At 44.9% G+C, this 23,558-nt stretch overlaps 1 protein-coding gene across 2 annotated transcripts in view; it reads right to left on the bottom strand.

The window, feature by feature from the left end:
- Positions 1–23,189, bottom strand: part of PPT2 (palmitoyl-protein thioesterase 2) — a 43,580-nt gene extending 20,391 nt beyond the window's left edge. Inside the window, exons 1-4 of one of the 2 annotated variants that reach the window (XM_040323065.1) lie at positions 22,750–23,189; positions 10,601–10,774; positions 8,000–8,156; positions 1,108–1,203 (exon numbers count right to left, since the gene is read on the bottom strand). In XM_040323065.1, coding sequence (XP_040178999.1) covers positions 1,108–1,203; positions 8,000–8,156; positions 10,601–10,774; positions 22,750–22,764 — 442 coding nt within the window. In that variant the 5' untranslated portion in view covers positions 22,765–23,189. Of the gene's footprint in view, positions 1–1,107; positions 1,204–7,999; positions 8,157–10,600; positions 10,775–10,979; positions 11,175–22,749 lie in introns of those variants that run through there. The other variant, XM_040323066.1, reaches the window with a different exon arrangement.
- Positions 23,190–23,558: the final 369 nt, after the last annotated feature.

Raw genomic sequence — 23,558 nt, 5'->3', positions numbered from 1 at the left:
ACAAGTGAGATGCGATGAGGGGAGGCCAGTCTATCATAATAGTAGTTTCATGTACCAAAAAGAGTAATGACCCCGTTTATCCTGGCCTCTTCCCTATTTAGGCTTTTATGTTATGACAGTATGTCAGCAAATAGCAATAAGGTGCAGACTACAGGACCAAACCTCGCTCTGTAAACATACTTCACTGGGAGAACAACCTTACCAGAGTAATACAAACTGGGGAATGTGCCAGCTACAGCAATGACGCACTCTGTGACACCCCTACGAGAACAGTGGCGTGACAACTAGCCAACTACCTTCAGAAAAAAAAATGATTCTAGTCCACGATATAACTATGGACCTAGAAGCCAAAAAGGATGGGCATGGCAGCCAAGCAGTCAACATTTTCAGAAAGAGGATATTCTTTAATCTAAATATCTCATATAGTAACTGATATCAGTAGTGGATTTCTGGTAAAGCAGACATGTAAAGAAGATTTGCATATTCCCGAGTCTGATTATTCATTTAGGATAGCTAAACCTAGCAACAAATATGCAAGATATTCAAGTCGACTAAAAAATTGTTTTATTATTGCATGTGAACAACAGTCAAAAAGAAAAGCTACGCGTTTCGGCCATCAATCTTTAACCACTTGCCGACCAGCCACCATCATAATACGGCGGCAGGTCGGACGCGTTCCCACAAATCACTGTAGGTGTACGTCGGCACCTTTAAGGGCAATAGCAGGGGCGTGCACCAGGTGAACGGTGGGGGGGAAGTGATTCGACGCATGCGTGGAAGCATTGAACTTCCGGGGTCGCGTACGTCGCGGGGCCATCGTCGCCGCCACGTCACCGCATATCCTGTCCGCGGGGAATTTGGTCTTGGTTAAAAAAAAAAATTTAAAATTTAAAATGAAACAGTGCTGTAATTCTACCTTTCTCTCTCGATCGATCGATCGATCGATATATATAGATATATATATATATGCTATATTACACACTACCGACTAGAACTACTAATCCTTTGGCAGGTTCAATAAATCTCTTTCATATGTGCATCTACTGGTTTTCTACTTTAAGCCAAATGAAAAAAAAAAAAAACAATCTGATTTTGCAAAAGTCTTACCTCCATACTGTCCCATCTGAGGAGAAGACAAGGAAATGAATGTGTTCACGTTGTGATCTGGAATGGTCTCCAAGAGACCCCGACAGATTAATCCTCCTGTATAAAGAAGAATATAACAAGATTTAGGATTTGTAAATGAAACAAATTTTGCTGAAGGGAAAATAAACCATAAAAAATATGTTAGATAGATAATATACAGTATACTACATAGCAGATCCTTATGTTTTTTTTCCCCTTTTCCCCTGGTGATCCTGCCAGTAATACACTTCCTGTCCTAGACTGTTCATCAGTGGCCACCCAGCCACACGGGGTGCAGGCGCTCCCCTAATCCATGCATCTGGCCCTAATCTACATGCAGGGCTTCGGACGCCTGTTTTTTGTTTTTGTTTTTGTTTTTTTAAGCACATGATTAGAGCCTGTGGCTTAAAAAAAAAAAGGGTGGGCTTGGGGCGCAGTAGGTCAGTAGATTGTTTTTAAAAAAGGTCTATTTGTATGTGTGCGTTTTTTTTATTTTCTATGTTGGTTGAACTGGAAGAACTGGATGGACGTCTTTTGTTTAACTACCGTGTTTCCCCGAAAATAAGCCTGGGTCTTATATTAATTTTGGCAACAAAAGATACAGTAGGGCTTATTTTCGGGGTAGGTCTTACCATGTAATGTGCTGTATTTGTCTCCCCGTCTCTCTCCCTGCCTGACAAGAATCCCCAGTGTGAACTGAGATAAAATGCTTGTAAAATCCTATAATCCTCTCTTTTACAGTATTAGATAATGTACAATGTGTGTGTTTTTGTAATATAATTGTGCCAAATACCTTTTGTTATAGCGCCGCTCTGCGCTTCTGTGACCCGCCGGAGCTCTCTTCCCGCATTTATATTACAGAAACACACACATTGTACATTATATATATATAATACTGTAATAGAGTGGGTTAAAGGATTTTACAAACATTTTAAACTAGGGCTTATTTTCGGGGTAGGGCTTATATTGCAGCCGCCCTGGAAAATAACGGTAGGTCTTATTTTCGGGGTAGGTCTTATTTTCGGGGAAACACGGTATGTAACTACGATTTGTTAGACACTGTCAACTTGTTTGTTTTTTGCAGGCTGGGAATTTTATTTTTTCAAATAATATATCTTTATTGATTTTTTTTTTTTTTTTTTTTAATCTCTTTATTAATTTTCCATCCTTTTTTTTTCTCCATACAAAAAAAAGAATTATATACATACATATACTTGTACATTTCACATTTAACATTTCATACTTTACATTTATCTGCTCTCTTCTCGAGCCTCTATAAAAATTCTACTTAACAATCCATTCACCCGACCTTTATAAATTCCTTTATTGAAATTTTAATCATTGAAATGTATAACAACATTTTTTTTTTTTTATCCAACAATTTTTTTTTAGGTTTCTCATGAGGTACACGTCATACTTATTCCCCCTGTATAACAAAAAAAGAAAAAAAAAGTTTTGGGAAATGTATTGTTTGTGATGTGCAAAACCTTTCCATGTACACCCTACTGCGAAAGCTAGTTATACAATGGGGTGGCTGCCATATTTTTTTATAGCTTAGGAACAGCATTGTTACCCTGGGACAGGAAGTGTTTTAGAACTAGAAAACATGGCCCTCCTCATAACATAGGGAGGTGGTTTTAGTTTCCAGAGATAGCTGGGAACAATGTACCGTATATACTCGAGTATAAGTCGACCCGAATATAAGCCGAGGCACCTTATTTTACCACAAAAAAATGGGAAAACGTATTGACTTGAGTAGAAGCCTAGGGTGTCCATCTGCATGCCTCACTGTGCCTCACTGTGCCCATGTCCATGCCTCACTGTGTCCATGACTAAACTGACATTTAACATGGGAGTCTATGGAAGGGGTGCCCAGCTTTGAAAAATCGGTGCTCCCCGGCCGTAGGTCCCCCGGACAACAAACTTTGCACACTTGTAGAGGAAGAGTGGGGCTACATGTATGCCAAGTTTCGGCCGGTACCGGGTCCCCAAAGTCACTGGAGAAATGACCGTTTAACACGGGTGTCTATGGAAGGGGTGCCCAGCTTTGAAAAATCGGTGCTCCCCCGCCGTAGGTCCCCCGGACAACAAACTTTGCACACTTGTAGAGGAAAAGTGTGCCAAGTTTGGAGTCCAGGGGACCTATGGCCGGCCGGTACTGGATCCCCAAATTCTGGGAGATCAGGCGCAAAAAGGTGACTCCAGTATAAGCCGAGGGGGGCATTTTCAGCACAAAAAAAGGGTGCTGAAAAACTTGGTTTATACTCGAGTATATATGGTAACTGATAAAAGTACAGCACAGCATCAGCTTAGCAGATTTCGGGCAGGATCAATAGGCATGTTTTTGCATACACTGAACTGACATAACACACTTTTAATGGTACATTTAACAGACCAAAAAGGAGCAAATAAGAGAAGTTCACTGGATTAAGACGGACGTCGCACTAGCAGTGTAGCGTCTGTCTTACTCCATTGCATGCGTGGTCTTAGATGAACACAGGAGAATTACGGCACCCCGTTTCCTAAAATCAAAAGGAAGAATCTTCCCTCTGGCTTGAGCGGCACTCCAAGTTTTCTATTTAGGTCGCAAAGAGAAGTCCATTGTCACAATTGTTGGTTGTGCCTGGATATATTACAGTGCCTTGAAAAAGTATTCATACCCCTTGAAATTTTCCACATTTTGTCAATTTACAACCAAACATGTAAATGTATTTTATTGGTATTTTATGTGATAGAGCAACACAAAGTGGCACATAATTGTGAAGTGGAAGGAAAATTATAAACGGTTTTCAATTCTTTTTACAAATAAATATGTGAAAAGTGTGGGGTACATTTGTATTCAGCCCCCTTTACTCTGATACCCCTAACTAAAATCTGGTGGAACCAATTGCCTTTGGAAGTCACCTAATTAGTAAATAGAGCCCACCTGTGTGTTATTTAATCTCAATATAAATACAGCTGTTCTGTGAAGCCCTCAGAGATTTGTTAGAGAACCTTAGTGAACAAACAACATCACGAAGGCCAAGGAACACACCAGACAGATCAGGAATAATGTTGTGGAGAAGTTTAAAGCAGGGTTAGATTATAAAAAAATATCCAAAGCATTGAACATCTCACAGAGTACTGTTCAATTCAAATATGGAAAGAGTATGACACAACTTCAAGCCTACCAAGGCATGGCCGTCCACCTAAACTGACAGGCCGGGCAAGGAGAGCATTCATCAGAGAAGCAGCCAAGAGGTCCATGGTAACTCTGGAGGAGCTGAAGATATTCACAGCTCAGGTGGGAGAATCTGTCCACAGGACAACTATTAGTTGTGCTCTCCACAAATCTGCCCTTTATGGAAGAGTGGCAGGAAGAAAGCCATTGTTGGAAGAAATCCATAAGAAGTCCTGTTTGCAGTTTGTGAGAAGCCATGTGGGGGGCACAGAAAACATGTGGAAGAAGTTGTTCTGATCAGATGAGACCAAAATTGTACTTTTTGGCCTAAAAGAAAAAACGCAATGTGTGGAGGAAAACTAACACTGTACATCACCCTCAATACACCATCCCCACTGTGATACATGGTGGTGGCAGCATCATGTTGTGGGGATGCTTTTCTTCAGCGGGGACAGAGTTGATGGAAAGACGGACGGAGCCAAGTACAGGGCAATCTCAAAAGAAAACCTTTTAGAGTCTGCAAAAGACTTGAGACTGGGGCGGAGGTTCACCTTCCAGCAGGACAACGACCCTAAACCTACAGCCAGAGCCACAATGGAATGGTTTAGATCAAAGCATATTCATGTGTTAGAATGACCCAGTCAAAGTCCAGACCTAAATCCAATTGAGAATCTGTGGCAAGACTTGAAAATTGCTGTTCACAGACACTCTCCATCCAATCTGACAGAACTTCAGCTATTTTGCAAAGAAGAAGAATGGGCAAAAATGTCCCTCTCTGGATGTGCAAAGCTGGTAGAGACATCCCCAAAAAAACTTGCAGCTGTAATTGTAGTGAAAGGCGGTTCTACAAAGTATTGACTCCGGGGGGCGCTATACAAATGTATCCCACACTTTTCACATATTTATTTGTAAATATTTTGAAAACAAATTTATCATTTTCTTTCTACTTCACAATTATGTGCCACTTTGTGTTGGTCTATCACATAAAATCCCAATAAAATACATTTACGTTTTTGGTTGTAACATGACAAAATGTGGAAAATTTTAAAGGGGTATGAATACTTTTTCAAGGCACTGTACAAGAGCTTATGTATAATTTAAAAAGTGCAGCTGTCCTTCAAAGCAGCTTTCATTGCTCAGCCCACACATCCTGTTCAAATATTATTTGGCAGAGATTCTACAGCCAGACTAATGCTGACCCTGCATTATAATTCAAAACTTATGAATAAATTATAGTGATTTCATGAACGGACATGTATGACATCTGTATAAGGAAGAGGGCGGAGATGGTAACGTGTCGCTCTGTATGTGTACATGTTTACACGTGCTGAAGGCTAATCTATGTGCTGAGTCATGTGACTCACACCCAGGAATGAGAAGCATGCCGCGGGATTAGATGTCACGGATATCGTTGCCAAGATGGAAAATAGCTGGCATGTGACGGTCACAGAAGATAAAGACTGCCTCGTTCATATATAGGAAGATGGGCATTAGGGCGGGTTAGGGGGTTCCTTGTGAGCAGATGAGACAGAGGCTCCAGTATGCCTGGGGTCAGTCTGTCACAGTGCCACGCAATCATTAGCAGCGCATCATGCGGAATTAATGCGCTGTGACTGCAATTATTCATTGAATAACACGGGGCTCCAGCAACTGCACTGCTGTCCTTTCTAGGAGCAGATTGTCTGAGAGCATTAAAGAGAACCTGTCACTATCTGATGAGCACACAGCTTCTAATATCAGCAGAAAACAAACAAGTATGGCATCAGCTTTGTGATCCATCTCAGCTCAATCTGCATGCATATATTCAGCTGAATCAGAAAACGGTGATCCCCTAATAAAGTAAGGTGCAAAATTAACAAAGAAAGAGATGCCATGGTGCTAATAACAGGCACTAGATAGTATCTTCATATATCTGTATATACATCAATGCCATGCCTAGGTGCAAGCTATATCCTGATGTCAGAGCTCTGATAGTTGTCCCCCCCCACCCATACCCAGCTCTACAACTCCCCCCCCCCCCCATACTCCTCCATAGTGGTAAATACCTAGGCTCTGTGCCTCCATTTTCTCCAGAATGGTACATAGCCAGTATACATAGTATTGTGTACCTAGCTGTGTGCTTCCTCCTTCCCTGGATGGGTACATGCATAGCTCTGTGTCCCCCCTCCTCCTCCATAATGGTATATATACCCAGCTCTGTGCCCCTCCTCCTCACCCAGATTGGTACATGTGCAATTCTTTACCCGCATCTAGGTGAGGAGGAGGGGCACAGAGCTGGGTATATATACCATCATGGAGGAAGAGGGGGGGCACAGAGATAGAAATAAGCACACAGACAGCTGCCCCTACTCCAGCCAATCAGAGACACTAAGGCTCATGTGATCGACTGCTTCCAATCCGCACCCAGCACTGGTGATTGCCAGAAACTGGAGGAGATCGGGAAAGAAGGGGGAAACGGCGACCGTCAATCCCATCACCATCAGGAAAGAGCACCCCAACATTTCACATCCCCAACCAGTCCAGTTTGAATAACGTGTCCAGGCTTTAGGTGCACAGGATTCAAAACACGGACTGTCCGGGTGAATCATGGACAGGTGGCAACCCTAGCCCCCACACATTCTTATTAGTGGATCACTGCCATTAGGAATGTGCAGGAAGTTGAAGGGACAACCAAGCAGTGCTAAAGTACAGCCACAGATACAGGCATGATGCAGTTTGTCTTCCTCACGCTCAGGCCTCGTACACACGATCGGTTAACCAGAGGATAACGGTCTGATGGACCGTTTTCATCGGTCCAAGCCGATCGTGTGTAGGCCCCATAGGTTATTTAACTTTCGGTTTAAAAAAAGCCAACTTGCTTTAAAATTTAACCGATGGATTCAAAACCGATCGTTAGTACGCACAACCATCGGTTAAAAATCCACGCATGCTCAGAATCAAGTTGACGCATGCTTGGAAGCATTGAACTTCGTTTTTTTCAGCACGTCGTCGTGTTTTACGTCACTGCGTTCTGACACGATCGTTTTTTTAACCGATGGTGTGTACGCACGACGGACCATCAGTCAGCTTCATCGGTTAACCTATGACAACGGTCCTTCAGACCGTTCTCATCGGATGGACTGATCGTGTGTACGAGGCTTCAGTGTCTGAATATCTTTAGATCTGAAATCAAAGGCACATAGCTAAATACACATATAGCAACCACAACACAAGTTTTGTAGAAACCTCAACACAGTGGTCAGTCTTCCACCAATGATCAACAAAAGGTGGGCACACTGCATTTTGCTAATGACTTCACAGTCAGCCTGATTGTCCACGACCTCACTGCACTTGAAATGTCACAGACCAATCAAATTGTACATACAGTACATGTTCAAGTTGAGATGTGTTGCATTCACTAAACTGAGGCTGTGTGCTCATCTGCTGGTGACAGGCTCCCTTTAATGCTGTCACACACTCTGCTCCCAGAATGGACAGCAGTGTGGTAGCTGGGGCCCTTAGTGCTATGGGCTCCCACATTGCTTGCTATCAACAAAATAGGGTACAGGGTTTATGATTGGCCTACAACATTATTATTAAAGGTCTGGAATGTTCATCAAGCTGTGAGATCCATGATGATCGCCCCAGCTTCATGTGAACAGGCAGAGGAGGAACTCTTCACCACTAGTGGATACCAGCTATTTCTAGGCTGTGATCCGCATGAAAGTCACTCACCTTGGGAATAGCAGAGAAGATGCACTCCTTCGCTGCCAGCATTCTGCATGATAGGATAGATGGCCTCCCGGAAGCCCATCACCTGCTTCCAGAGGGGCTGTAAACTCGCTTTGTGGTCAAACAGGTCTAGAACTGAAATATTAGTACCTGGATGAGACTGCAGGAACAAAAAGATGAGAATGATATCACTACCACATTGAAGTATAGACGTTTAGGTCAATTCATAACGTTCATAATGTTTATTAAAACTGATTGGGACACCATCTGATATCCTCAACGGCTCAATACAGTACACACATGGTATAAACTTTGTGCCGGCTTAGAACACAAGATACAATGGGGGGGATTTACTTGAGTGTGCAAAATCTTGGGGAAGCTCTGCACAGAAACCAATCAGTTTTCAGGTTTTTGGCTACCATGCACAGCTGCACCTAAACCTGAGTGCTCCAGTTTAAGTATATCCCCCCTAAAGTGACACCACACCTACACTAACAAGCAACCTTAGCAGTAGCATTAAAAATTGGTTAGTGCCGGTTCACACTACCGCAACCAGGGTTGGCAACTTTCAGGAAATTTACGAACAGTTTGTAAAATCTGTACTTTTTGCATCTGTCCTTGATTCTCCATTACGGACATGTAGGCTCCATTAGCTAGATTCAGGTAGAGTTAGGTCGGCGTATCAGTAGATACACCGATCTAACTCAGAATCTGCACCGACCTATGTTTAAGTGTATTCTCAAACAGAGACACGCTTAAACATATCTAAGATAAGACGGCTTGCGCCGTCCTATCTTAGGTTGCAATATTTAGGCTGGCCGCTAGGTGCCGCTTCCATTGTGGTCGGCGTAGAATATGTAAATCAGTAGATACGCCTATTCACGAACGTACGCCCGGCCGACGCAGTCCAGATACGCCGTTTCCATAAGAGATAGGCCGCCTAAAGATAGTCATTCCCCTAGGTGGCGTAGCCAATGTTAAAGTATGGCCGCCGTTCCCGCTTCGAAATTCGAAAATTTTACGTCGTTTGCGTAAATCGTCCGTGAATAGGGATTTACGTCCACGTCGAAATCAATAGGCCCGTGCGGCGTACGTTGCCGCAATGCACACTGGGAAATGTAGGCGGACGGCGCATGCGCCGTTCAAAAAAAACATCAATCACGTCAGGTCAAGCCCCATTAACATAAAACACGCCCCCTTAGCCGAATTTGAATTAGGCGCACTTGCGCCCGCCGCATTTACGATACGCCGCTGTAAGTTAGGAGGCAGGTACTTTGAGAATATAGTACTTGCCTCTCTGACTTAAGGCGGCGTAGCGTAAATACGATACGCTACGCCGCCTTAAAGTTGCGGCGATCTGTGTGAATCTAGCTACATCCGTTACCAGATGCAACAATTATGGATTTTACAAACGGTTTGTAAATTTACTGAAAGTTGGCAACCCTGGATCCGACTTGTGTCGCCCCAAGTCGCGTGACATGAGAAAGTGAAGTGTATGGAGCCGTCTTAATGTACACTACTCAATTCGCTCCGACTTCAGAAAAGATTCCTGTACTACTTTAAGGCGACTTGTAGGCAACTTGTACCCATTGATTTCAAAGTCGGATCACAGACTTAAACGACTTTACAGGAAGAGAAAATCGTTTTCTCGAGCAAACCCCTCCCTCCCACAGAGCTGATTATTGTTCGATTTGATTGGCCACTGGCGAAGTTGCCTGTCCTGGAGGCGACTTGAAGTTGCCTCAAGTTGCCTCGCAAAGTCGTGCCGACTTTCATGTCGCTGTAGTGTGAGCCCGCACTTACTGTTGGGTTGGTGGCTGCGCCAGTCTGTAAACAGGTATACAAGGTTCGGCATAAGCTATACAGTATGGCCAAAAGATATGTGACCACCTATCAGATTATTGACTACAGGTGTCTCCAAGTAATGGTCACTTACTGATTGTAATTTGTGAATGGCTACTATTACCCAAACTCTAACCAGCAGGGAGTTAGGGACTGGGGCAGCACTAGGCTGTACCCAGGCGTTAGTTAGGGACACCGATGTGTTTAGTAAGCGGTCAAGTGACCAGGATTTATTTTTGTATTTCTTTTGTTTCTGTCACATTTGTTTTGTGTATAGTTCAAATAAAATCTGCACCTTTTTGTTTTCCTCCTACCACCGTCTGCTGTGCCCAATTGTTTTTGTGTGCTGAACCCGTCCAGGGGGTCACACACACCCGCTGACGGGCTAACCCCCTCACAATATATATTAGGGATATGCAATTAGCGGACCTCCAGCTGTTGCAAAACTACAGGTCCCATCATGCCTCTGGGTGTCATGCTTGTGGCTGTCAGAGTCTTGCTATGCCTCATGGGACTTGTAGTTCTGCAACAGCTGGAGGTCCACTAATTGCTTATCCTGGAGATTTTATATATATATATATATATATATATATATATATATATATATATATATATATATATATACACACATATACATATACACACATACATACACACACACACACACACACACACACACACGTATGTATGTGAATTGAGTGTTTAATTGTCTACATAAATGCTATAAACTACTTTCACAACCCATGCCCACATATCACCCACCTCGTTGATGAACTGAACCAGTTGCTTGAAGCTCGCAGAACTGTCAAAAAGTCCATGGACCATGATAACTGGCTTATACCCCAATGTGGGATCCACCAGCCATAGCAGAAGCGGCACAAAGAAGAAGAGCATCGGCAGTGCCGAGGGGCACCCAGCGGCCATGTTTGATGTCACCTACAAACAGAAAGATGGTGTGATTGATCAGGCTCCATCCAACTCTGGAACACTGCTATCTGAAGGCAGCTATACAAGTTTCAGTGACACAATGCTTACTAACACAAACATCCAGGTGATCCAGATTCATAAACACCTGACATGTGACCTTCCTGCTCCTCCCAATCTATAATCATGTCTACATTCCTCCTCTGTCCTCACTTACCTTCCTTATTCTGTCATAACCTCTGATGGGAATTCTCTGATCCCAGCCAGGACACTGTTCCTGTACACTCCGCTCTCTCTTCCCCTTTCCATTCCTTTGCTCCACCACTTCCAGTTACTTCTCTGTAGCCTCCGGCAAACGCAGATCTAATTTTATCAGGACTGTTAACTCCACAGAAGCCGCCACAGAGCGAGGTCACAGCCTGCCTGCAGATCTCACATGGACTGGCTCCTTATTACAGGAAGGCAGAAACATTTTTGTGGTACCTACAGCAAGCAACTGACTTCAGTCATTTTGGCTGGGTTGGAAAATGACAGTTGAAATCCGATTGGTCGATTAGGGATCGCCCTCTGTATTATTCATCTGCTGACATTTATTAACCACTTCCATTACCGGGCATTTTCACCCCCTTCCTGCCCAAACCAAATTTTTAGTTTTTAGCGCTGTCGCACTTTGAATGACATTTGCGCGGTCATGCAACACTGTACCCAAATGAAATCTTTATGTTTTTTTCCCCCACAAATAGAGCTTTCTTTTGGTGGCATTTGATCACCTCTGCGTTTTCTATTTTTTGCGCTATAAACAAAATAAGAGTGACAATTTTGAAAAAAACACAATGGCCCGGATTCACATACATCGGCGCATATTTATGCCGTCGTAGCGTATCTCTTTTACGCTACGCCGGCGCATAGCACAGAGGCGGCAAGCACTGGATTCACAAAGCACTTGCTCCCACTTGCTCTTAAAGATACGCTGGGTTTCCTCAGCGTAAGCCAGTGTAGGTGGAAGTGGGCGTGAGCCATGCTAATGAGATGTGACCCCATGTAAATGATGGGCCAAGCGCCATAGAAGTACTTAAAATGAACGGCGCATGCGCCGTCCCGTGGCCGCATCACAGTGCGCATGCTCAGAATCACGTCGAAACAACAGCCCAAGATACATCGAATCACTGCCTACGACGTGAACGTAACCTAGTCATATTCACGTACAACGTAAACGACAAAAGATACGACGGCTTGTGTTCCCTGGTGCATACCTTTGCATGAGTTGCGCCTCCTATATGGGGAATAACTTTACGCCGGACGTACGACTTACGCAAACCGCCTATATGATGCGCCGGGCGCAACTAGGTTTGTGAATCGGCGTATCTCCCTCATTTGCATCGAAAATCTATGGGAGCGGCAAATGCGCCCGGCGTAAATATGCGCCCACGATACGACGGCGTTGGCAAGTTACGTCAGTCGTAGGAAGCTTTGTGGGCACGACGCATAGATACGATGGCGCATATTTACATTTACGCGGCGTATCTCGAGATACGTCGGCATAAGTGCTTTGTGAATCCGGGCCAATATTTTTTACTTTTTGATTCAATACATATTACAATAAAAAAAACGATTTTTTTCCTCAGTTTAGGCCGATACGTATTCTTCTACATATTTTTGGTAAAAAAAAAACCCAATAAGCGTTTACATTTTGCGTAAACCAATCAATATAGCGTCTACAAAATAGGGGATCGTTTTATGGCATTTTTTTTTTTACTAGTAATGGTGGCTATCTGTGATTTTTATTTTGACCGTGACATTGCGGCGGACATATCGGACACTTTTGACAGCTTTTTGTAGCACAATTTTATAGCACTAATCGCTGTATAAAGGTGAATGGTCTATTCACCTTTATACAGCGATTAGTGCTATAAAATTGATTACTGGGGGGCGATCAAGGGGTTAAATATGTTCCCTAGGGAGTGATTCTAACTGTAGGGGGAGGGGGACTCACAAAGGGAGGAGACCGATGTGTGTTTCTTTGTACTGGGAACACACATCGGTCTCCTCTCTGCTGACAGGACATTTACACACACAGATCCATGGTCCTGCCGTGGTTGCGGGCAATCGCGGGTGCTCGGTGGACATGGCGGCCGCTGGGCACGCGCACCAGGTCCCGAGCAATGGGGCGGAGGCGCGAGCGCCCCGCTAGCCGTCCGGGAAGCTAAGAACGTCATATGACGTCCACCTGGAGGGAGGGAGGGTTCCCGTCGACGTCATTTTACAATGACTCAGTAGGGAAAGGGTTAAACGTGTCTTGTGATCCATCAACCAATTGCGTGTCTGCGATAAAAGGTGCGTTCAGCTTCATTCTCTTCAAGACTGCCCAAAACTTTCTGGGCCAGATTCACATATATCTGCAGCGGCGTAACGTATCGTCTTTACGTTACACCGCCGCAAGTTTTCAGCGCAAGTGCCTGATTCACCAAGCACTTGCGTGTAAACTTACGGCGGTGTAACGTAAAGCCGTCCGGCGCAAGCCCGCCTAATTCAAATGGGGCGTGTACCATTTAAATTAGGCGCGTTCCCGCGCTGAACGTTCTGCGCATTGCTCCGTGTGAAAATTTTCCGACGTGCTTTGCACGAAATTACGGCGCCCCGACGTATTTTTTGAATGGCAACGTGCGTTACGTCGTTTCGTATTCCCGGACGTCTTACGTAAAAAAAAAAAATTGAAATTCGACGCGGGAACAACGGCCATACTTTACCATGGCTGTTCTAAATGTAAGCCATGAAAAAGCAGGCCTAAGTTTGCGACGGGAAAAACCGACTAGCGACGACGTAAGAGATTGCGACGAACGCGCGTATCTTCGTGGATCGCCGTAATCAGCTAATTTGCATACCCGACGCTGGAAAACGTCACGAACTCCACCCAGTGGCCGCCGGAAAATTGCACCTAGGATCCGAAGGCATACGAAGCCGTACGCCTGTCGGATCTTAGCCAAAAGCCGTCGTATCTTTTTTGTGAATTACAAATAAAGATACGACGCGGCAAATTTGAAAATACGCCGGAGTTTCAGTAGATACTCCGGCGTATTTCCTCTGTGAATCTGGCCCCCTGTTCTTAGTTGGATTCAGTGGGGAAGCATTAGAACCGCTATTCGGTTTATTTTCCCACTTTCACAATATGTGTCCACTTGGGGTAATTTCCCCTTACTGCCTATTTTGAGATCTGAACAGGAAGCGCAGGAAAGTAATTTCTTTTAACCACTTGCTGACTGGCCAATAGCAATTTTACTGCTGGCCGGTGGCTCCTCTGGCCAGGACGACGTACCAATATGTTGCAAAGAACTTCCTGGTCTACAGGCGCGCGCTCGCGCCCCCCTGCCACTCGTGCTGTGCTTGGACGCAGCAAATGTTTGTCAGCAGGCTTGCAACCAATGATTTTGGATGTGAACCTGCTGATTGCTGTGGCCAATCACAGCACAGATCTGTGTGGGTTAGTATCACACCAGTAACACACCTCCTGTATTACCCCACTCTGGATGAAGGAGCACAGGGGCACCTTTGGACAGCAGCACACTGCAGTTACTGCAACATTTTTGTAGAGGGTTTTTTTGGGATAAAAGTTTTACATGAATAAATAAAAAAGATGATCAATGTTAGCACCCGACGGTGGTAAATGGTTTGTCTCAACTGACACATCTACAGGAAAAGTTGTTATGTTAAAAGATTACAGATTTATTGACAAGATTGACATGAAAAAATAAAAGAAAGAAAGCCTAAAAAAGAAAACAAACACAGCCGTCACACCTAAGAATTGGTAAACTGCAATATAATAAATGTTTGCTTTAGGGTTTATCTATTTAGCAACCGCCCAACGTACATATACTGTGGCAGTACGTGATCTGACACTTCTGAGTCTGGGGCGTGTGCACGCGCCGCCTGCGACCCTCTCCCACTGCGATTATATACAGCGGGAGCCCAGTGGCGGGTACTGCGGATTCGATGTCCGTCGGCACCCGCTGATTAGACAGTACAGGGGCAGAACGACAATCTGCATATGTAAACAAGGCACATTGTTGTTATGTCAGAGGGGAAGGTACTGATCCAAGTGTTTCTGCTAAGCAGGAACACAGATCTTTGCCTTCCCCCAGTCAAAGCACCTCCCCCACAATTAGTAAGCACAACTTAAAGGGGTTTTCCAGCTATTTTTTAAGTTTATTAAAAGTCAGCAGCTACAAAAAGTGTAGCTGCTGGCTTTTAATAAACAGACACTTACCTGCTCCACGGCTCCAGCGACGCTCCGCCCCTCGCCGGCGTCTTCATTCTTAGTGTGGGCACCCGGCAGTGACAGCTTTCGGCTTCACGGCCGGGCACCCACTGTGCATGCGCGAGCGGCGCGGCGCCGTCCGATTGGACAGGCGCTCGCCTACAGGGAGGGGCTGTGAAAAGGCGATTAAGCTAATCGCCTTTCCAGCCCCTCGGCGAAAGGAGGAAGTGGGACAGGAAGTCCGCTTCTCCTGAAGCCCCCACTCCCCCCCCCCCCAAAAAAAATTACATGCCAAATGTGGCATGCAAGGGGGCGAGGAGTGGGTTATGCGGAAGTTCCATTTTTAGGTGGAACTCCGCTTTAAGCATATATTTAACCCTCTGATCACCCCTGATGTTAACTCCTTCCCAGCCAGTGTCATTAGTACAGTGACAGTGCAAATTTTTAGCGCCGATCACTGTATTAGTGTCACTGGTCCCCAAAAAGTGCCAAAAGTGTGTCAGTTAATGTCCGATTTGTTCGCTGCAATATTGCAGTCCCGCAATAAGTCGCTGATCGCCGGCATTACTAGTAAAATAAATAAAATAAAAATATGCCATAGATTAGGGATGGCAAACCTTGGCACCCCATATGTTTTAGAACTACATTTCCCATGATGCTCATGCACTCTGCAGTGTAGTTGAGCATCATGGGAAATGTAGTTCCTAAACATCTGGGGTGCCAAGGTTCACCATCACTGCCATAGATTGTAGACGCTATGGCCCAGATTCTCTAAAAAACGCCTATCTTTAGGCGGGCGTAGCGTGTTATGTGACCCCATGTAAATGACGCTTTTTTCGAACGGCGCGCATGCTCAGTATCACGTTGAATTTTCAAATTAAATTGCGCCCTCTCAATGCCTAGTCGACGTGAACGTAACTTACGTCCAGTCCCATTCACGGACGACTTACGCAAACGACGTAAAACGTGAAAAATTCAACGCTGTTCCGACGTCCATACCTAACATTGGTACGCCTCATAGAGCAGGGGTAACTTTACGCCCAAAAAAGCTTACGTAAACTACGTAAAAAAATGCGCCGGGCGCACGTACGTTTGAGAATCGGCGTATCTAGCTCATTACCATATTCAGCGCGTAAATCGACGGAAGCGCCACCTAGCGGCCAGCGTAAATATGCAACTTAGATACGCCGGCGTAAGAGACTTATGCAGGTCGGATCTAAGACAAATCTATGCGTAACTGATTCTAAGAATCAGGCGCATAGATACGACGCCTCACACTCAGAGTTACGACGGCGTATCTGGAGATACGCCGGCGTAACTCCTACGAGAATCTGGGCCTATAACTTTTCTGATACGCCGGCGTAACTCCTACGAGAATCTGGGCCTATAACTTTTCTGCAAACCAATCAATACACGCTTATTGGGATTTTTTACCAAAAACTTTGCAAAATACATATTGGCCTAAATTGATGAAGAAATTAGATTTTTTACATTTTTTTATCGAATATATTTTATAGCAAAAATATTTTTATTTTTTAAAATAGTCCGTCTCTTTTTTTTTAATAGCGCAAAAAAAATTAAACCGCAGAGGTAATCAAATACCACCAAAAGAAAGCTCAAAAGAAAAAAAAGGACAAAAATTTGATCTGGGTACGACCGCGCAATTGTCAGTTAAAACTAATGCAGTGCCGTATTCGCAAAAAATGGCCTGGACAGGAAGGGGGGGGATAAATCTTCTGGAGCTGAAGTGGTTAATACTGCTTTAAGTTTAAAGTAGGGTATGATGTCAACATTTCTGGACAATATAAGGCAGAAGGATGGGCTACCCGCTCTTTTTATATTGCAGCCCCCATTATATTTCCTGTATACAGTTTCTAATAAATATAAAAGTAAATACCTTAACCACCTCAATACCGCTCGCCGTCATATGACGTCCCAGACTCTAGGGGGGGATATCTGAATGATGGGTGCAGCTACAGGCATCATTCAGATCTCCTTCTCTTCAGTGCACCATAAGAAGGATCATAGCGGCAGTTCCACTGCTTGATCGTTCTTATAGGCGACGGGAGAGGACGTCCCTCCCCCTCCCGCTTTTCCGGCTCTCCTGTGCCATCGGGGGCACCCATCGGAGAACCAATTGGCCAGCGCCGGATGACGAGGACAGAGATTTCCATCTCCATGACCGTCAGAGGCCCAGGCGCGACGTTATGACGTCATGCCCGGGTACCCAGAAGTAAACAAAGCCGCAATCGCGTCTGTCAGCATGAGATCAGTGAACTTTTTTTCACAATCTCATGCTTTTCAGCCTGGAGGAGAGATGTGGGGTCTTATTGACCCCGCATCTCTCTATAAAGAGGACCTGTCACACACTATTCCTATTACAAGGGATGTTTACATTTATTGTAATAGGAATAAAAGTGATAAAAAAAAAAAAAAAAGGTGTAAATTTTTTTTTTTTTAAAACGCCCCTGTCTCCGGTAGCTCGCGCTCAGAAGCAAACACGTAAGTCCCGCCCACATATGTAAACGCTGTTCAAACCACACATGTGAGGTATCGTCGCATGCATTAGAGCGTGTGCAACAATTCTAGCACTAGACCTCCTCTAACTCTAAAGTGGTAACCTGTAAAAAAAAATTAAAGCGTCGCCTATGGAGATTTTTAAGTACCGAAGTTCGGCACCATTCCATGAGTGTGCGAAATTTTAAAGCGTGACATGTTAGGTATCTATTTACTCGGCGTAACATCATCTTTCACATTATACAAAAAAATTGGGCTAACTTCACTGTTTTGTTATTTTTTAATTCATGAAACCGTTTTTTTTTTTCCAAAAAATAAAAAAGGTGTTTGAAAAATTATTGCGCAAATACCGTGCGAGATAAAAAGTTGCAATGACCGCCACTTTATTGCCTAGGGTGCCTGCTAAAAAATATATAATGTTTGGGGGTGCTGAGTAATTTTCTAGCAAACAAATGATGATTTTTACATGAAGGAGAGAAGTGCCAGAATAGGCCCGGTATTGAGGTGGTTAAACTTTTCTTTTTCAAGCAGTCACATGACCACAAAGCTTTGGAAAGTGCGATTTTCTTTGCAGCGCTATGTATGCTGGTGGGGTCACTGCTCCAAAGACTCAGCGCTATTGTCATTGCTGTGCAGACAGACACACTCGCCGGGGCTTTGAAAAAAAGTTTAGGAAAATGCATTTGCTTTGAGATTTGTTATAAATTGTGCTAGAAATATAAGAGCCATGGGGAGGCAACATATAAAAAGGTGGGTTAATGTATAGCTAAAACAAGGGGCGACCATAACCAGGCAGGTGGGTGGGGCCACATATGCGTTCCCTGGACAGGCCACAATCTTCTATTCCGATCTGTTTAGTCAATGGGTTTTAGGCACAATGAAAACACTAGAGAGGGGGAGGGGAATTTATTTTCTTTGAAACCTGTAAGGCCCAGTTATAATGTGCTAGTATGCATCACTTTTTTTAATTAAAAAATAAGACAACAGTAAAGTTAGCCTAATTTTTTTTTATATTGTGAAAGATAATTTTGCACCGAGTAAAATGATACCCAACATGTCACGCTTTAAAATTGCCCCCGCTCGTGGAATGGTGTCAAACTTTTACCCTTAAAAATCTCCATAGGCAACGTTTAAAAAATTCTACAGATTGCATCTTTTTAGTTACAGAGGAGGTCTAGGGCTAGAATTATTGCTCTCGCTCTAACGATTGCGGCGATACCTCACTTGTGTGGTTTGAAAACAGTTTTCATATGCGGGCGCTACTCACGTATGCGTTCGCTTCTGCGCGCAAGCTCGTCAGGACAGGGCGATTTAAAAACATATTTTTTTGTTTTCTTATTTATTTTAAATGATTTTATTTATTTTTACACTGTTTTTAAAAAAAAAAAATAATAAAATGGGTCGTTTTTATTCCTATTACAAGGAATGTAAACATCCCTTGTAATAGAAAAAAGCATGACAGGTCCTCTTAAATATGAGATCTGGGGTCAAAAATACCCCAGATCTCATATTTAGAATAAAATGCAATAAAAATAAATAAAAAGTAAATTATCATTTGAAAAAATGACAACAAAAAAAATGTGCCTTTAAGACGCATGTGCGGAAGTGATGTTTTGACGTCGCTTCCGCCCTGCTATGGAGATGGGTGGGGGGCCATCTTGAGCCTCACTGGTATTTATCGCAAGCTGCGTGAAGGACCCGATCGCCTCTGCCGACGGCTCCGGTAAGCAGCGGAGGGCGCAGGAGGGGGGGGGGGGCCCTCTCCCACCGCCTATAATGGCGATCTCGCAGCGAAACTGCCGCAGAGACCACCATTATCGTTTACAGGACCAGCCACGGAAAATATGAATATCTCGGTTGTGGCAGGAGCTGCTGCCGTTACCAAGATATTCATCTTTAAAGTGCCGACTTATATAAACGTGAGTCGGTCCATTTATTAAAAGTCAGCAGCTGCACCCGGTCTTCTTTCCGGGTTAACGAGCTCCAGTCCTTGATTGGACGAGCCGCGATTACATCACTCTTGCGCATTGGAACAGCTGTTCACGGCACTGGGCTCTGAAAAAATGGCACCATATGCTGTTTAACTGCTTGCCGACCAGCCGCCAGTTATACGTCATCTCGCCAAGCAGCCAATAGGGGCACGTGCACGCCCCCGCTCGCTCCTGACTCCCGCGCACGCGATCGCCGCCGGGCACCCGCGATCGCTCGTTACAGAGCGAGAAATGGGAGCTGTGTGTGTAAACACACAGCTCCCGGTCCTGTCAGGGGAGAAATGCCTGATCGTCTGTTCAAACAATGTATGAACAGCGATCAGTCATTTCCCCTAGTGAGTCCACCCCCCTACAGTTAGAACACACCCAGGGAACATACTTAACTCCTTCCCCGCCCCCTAGTGTTAACCCCTTCCCTGCCAGTGGCATTTTTTTAGTAATCAATGCATTTTTATAGCACTGATCGCTATAAAAATGCCAATGGTCCCAAAAATGTGTCAAAAGTGTCCGAAGTGTCCGCCATAATGTCGCAGTACCGAAAAAAAAAAAAAAAAAAAAAAAAAAAATTACTAGTAAAAAATATTAATAAAAATGCCATAAAACTATCCCCTATTTTGTAAACGCTATAAGTTTTGCGCAAACCAATCAATAAGCGCTTATTGTGATTTCTTTTTATGAAAAACATGTAGAAGAATACGTATCGGCCTAAACTGAGGAAAAAAAATGTTTTTTATATATTTTTGGGGGATATTTATTATGGTAAAAAGTAAAAACTAAAAACCGCAGATGAGATCAAATACCACCAAACGAAAGCTCTATTTGTGGGGAAAAAAGGATGCCAATTTTGTTTGAGAGCCATGTCGCACGACCGCGCAATTGTCAGTTAAAGCGACGCAGTGCCGAATCGCAAAAAATGCTCTGGTCTTTGACCAGCAATATGGTCCGGGGCTTAAGTGGTTAAGGATGATCTCCGGCGTGTTCGCACACTCCACATGCAGAGCCCTCCAGGAAGTCGGCATTGGGCTAATCACAGGCGGTGAGACATTTCCCGATCCCTGCAGCCGCGCATCGGGAAAAGTCTCACTACCTGTGATTAGCACAGCACAGTGCCGACTTCCTGGCGCGCTCTGCACGTAGGGTTTGCGAACACACCGGAGCTCATCCTTACTGCTGTTCCTTCAGAGAGCATGTGCCAGTGATGTCACTGGCGGCATCACAAGTAAATATCTCCTAAACGGTGCATGTACGGTAATAATTATCCATGGGAGTCTACTCTCACTTTAACACAGCCTGCACCTCATTCATGAAAGCTGTGTGCCAGTTCCGATATCAGTACCAACACATGTGCCAGATTCAGGTAGTTCTTACTACTGCCACTTATGGAATCTGTTGTATGAATGTGAAATATTCTAAAAGAATTACCCCCAGTTCACAGATAAACAACATGGCAATAATAGGACCAACTATGAGTTGGCATAGAGAGAGACGCCAGTGCTCAGTTGATAGAAAGCTGAGCAACCTACAAGCCTAGTCAGTTGCTAGGAAGCTGACAGCCGCTTGCATCCTAGCAACCACAAGCCTAATATGGAAAGCTATCACATTAAAGGAGTTCTCTGAGCTAAAACTTTTAACCCCCGCTGTGCCCGGGCTGTAAAACTATACAAAATAAACCTTCACTTACCTGCCTACGAGCCCCCGTTGTTCCGATATCGCCGTCCCGTTCTCCGGTCCCGGTCTCTTCCACTTCCTGGGGGTCGGTGACTCACAGTGCACTCAGCCTATCAGCGGCCGCAGCAATGTCCCGTCGCGGCCGCTGATAGGCTGAGCGCACTGTGAGTCACCGACCCCCAGGAAGTGGAAGAGACCGGGACCGGAGAACGGGACGGCGATATCGGAACAACGGGGGATCGTAGGCAGGTAAGTGAAAGTTTATTTTGTATAGTTTTACAGCCCGGGCACAGCGGGGGGTTAAAAGTTTTAGCTCAGAGAACTCCTTTAAAGCGGAGCTCCACCCTAAAGTGGAACTTCCGCTCATCGGATTCCTCCCCCCCTCCTCCGGTGCCACAATTGGCACCTTTCGAGGGGAGGGGAGACAGGATACCTGTCAAAGACAGGTATCCTTTCCCACTTCCGGTTGTCCGGCCGCGGCCGTGATGCAGCCGCGACGTCACCGCGGGACTCCTTCCTCCTCTTTCCCTGGCCGCCGGGCTAATAGGAGAGAGGTGCGGGCCTCGCGCATGCGCAGTAGGGTTCCCGGCGTGAAGCCGAAAGGCTACACTGCCGGGTTCCCTTAACCGCAATGGCGGCAGCAGTGTAGCCTTTCGGCTTCACGTCGGGAACCTTACTGCCGACATTGCTGGACTCCTGGACAGGTAAGTGTCCATTTTTTGTAGCTGCTAGCTATTAAATTTTTTTTTTTACTGGACCTCCTCTTTAATGACCGCTTCCTGACCCACATGTCAAACTCAGACGTGTGTCAGGAAGCAATCATTGTGACAGCTTCTCATACCAGGCTTGTGGTTGCTAGGACACAAGCGGCTGTCAGCTTCCTAGCAACCGACTCAAACCCAGCCCCATTCAGCTGCTGGCCTGGAGATTCCTCAACCGAAAGTAAACAAAGAATGGGCTTCCTTAACTCAACAGTGAGTAAGCACCTAAGCATGGAAAACACGGACTGCTGTCCAGTGGGGCCCCATAAGTACCAAAAGGCTGCATGCCGGGCACTGGGGATCTAAGCGCTCCTCATTACACGGCACTTTGGCCCAACTGTGCTTGTTTTTATTAGGGCATCTATGCCAAAACTGGGTACGATGTGCCATCTTAATCAGCCATGTGACAACAGCTATAAATTAAATAAAAAATAAAGCTTAACGGATACCGTATAATGTTTACAATGGGTAACAAACAGGTGTGAATCCATGCATGGGGATTGGAAGTGCGGTAACCCACGGCAACTACATCTAGGCTTTAATAAAACTGTCATAGTGACAACAATCGTTGATCTCTGTGGGTTATACTCTTTTGTGGGAAAAACAACAGAGAGTGACGGGAACAGATGGCGGACAAATTGGATATAAACAGACCGAAGAAAGACGACAGAGGAGCAGAAGAGATACGTCTACATAAACAATACAATAGATCAAGGATTCTAACTGTGCTGAAAAGAAGAATGTCTAGAAATAAAAACATACAAAATAAAGAAAACAAACAACACAACAGTCTCTTACTCTGTGCGCTCTCATCCTTCTCCCGGGACACCAGAGCTCTCCTATGTTATTCTTTCCAGCCGTCTCATCCTCCGACTTCTCTCTTCAATAGCAGCAATTCATGGCTGCCCCCAGTCACATGCAACCCACTTCTAGGATCTCTTATCTAACTGCAACACAGGGTGACTGTCTCTGCCACTCAACGCTCTCTCTCTGTGCGGTCACTCTACACAGAAGTTCAGTTCAGATCTTGGTTTAGATGGTGGCCCCGTCTGACGTTTAGGAGGTGATATATTTGCAGGGAATTGCCAGACTCTCTCTCTATTTCACTTTTTGTTTTGTCCTTTTCTGACTGGTGGCTCTGTGATTTTTCTTACTGACTGAGGCCTCTGCTCTCTCTCTCTCTGACTGAGGTCTCTGTGCTCTCTCTCTGACTGAGGTCTCTGTGCTCTCTCTCTCTGACTGAGGTCTCTGTGCTCTCTCTCTGACTGAGGTCTCTGTGCTCTCTCTCTCTGACTGAGGTCTCTTTCTGACGCTCTTGCTGAGGTCTCTGCTCTCCCTCTCTTTGACTGAAGTCACTTTCTGACGCTCTTGCTGAGGTCTCTGTGTGCTCTCTCTGATTGAGGTGTCTGTGCTCTCTCTCGCTCTCTGATGTCTCTGCGCTCTCTCCCTGATGTCTCTGCGCTCTCGCTTTCTCTGACCTCTCTCTCTGGCTGACTTCTCTGCGCTCTTGCTGAGGTCTCTGTTGAGGTCTCTCACGGACTGATGTCTCTGTGCTCTCTCTCTCTGACTGAGGTCTCTGTGCTCTCTCTCTCTGAGGTCTCTGTGCT

Source organism: Rana temporaria, chromosome 9 (genome assembly GCF_905171775.1).
Source record: "Rana temporaria chromosome 9, aRanTem1.1, whole genome shotgun sequence".
NCBI classification, from domain to species: domain Eukaryota; kingdom Metazoa; phylum Chordata; class Amphibia; order Anura; family Ranidae; genus Rana; species Rana temporaria.
This window is presented reverse-complemented; position numbering and strand designations above follow the sequence as displayed.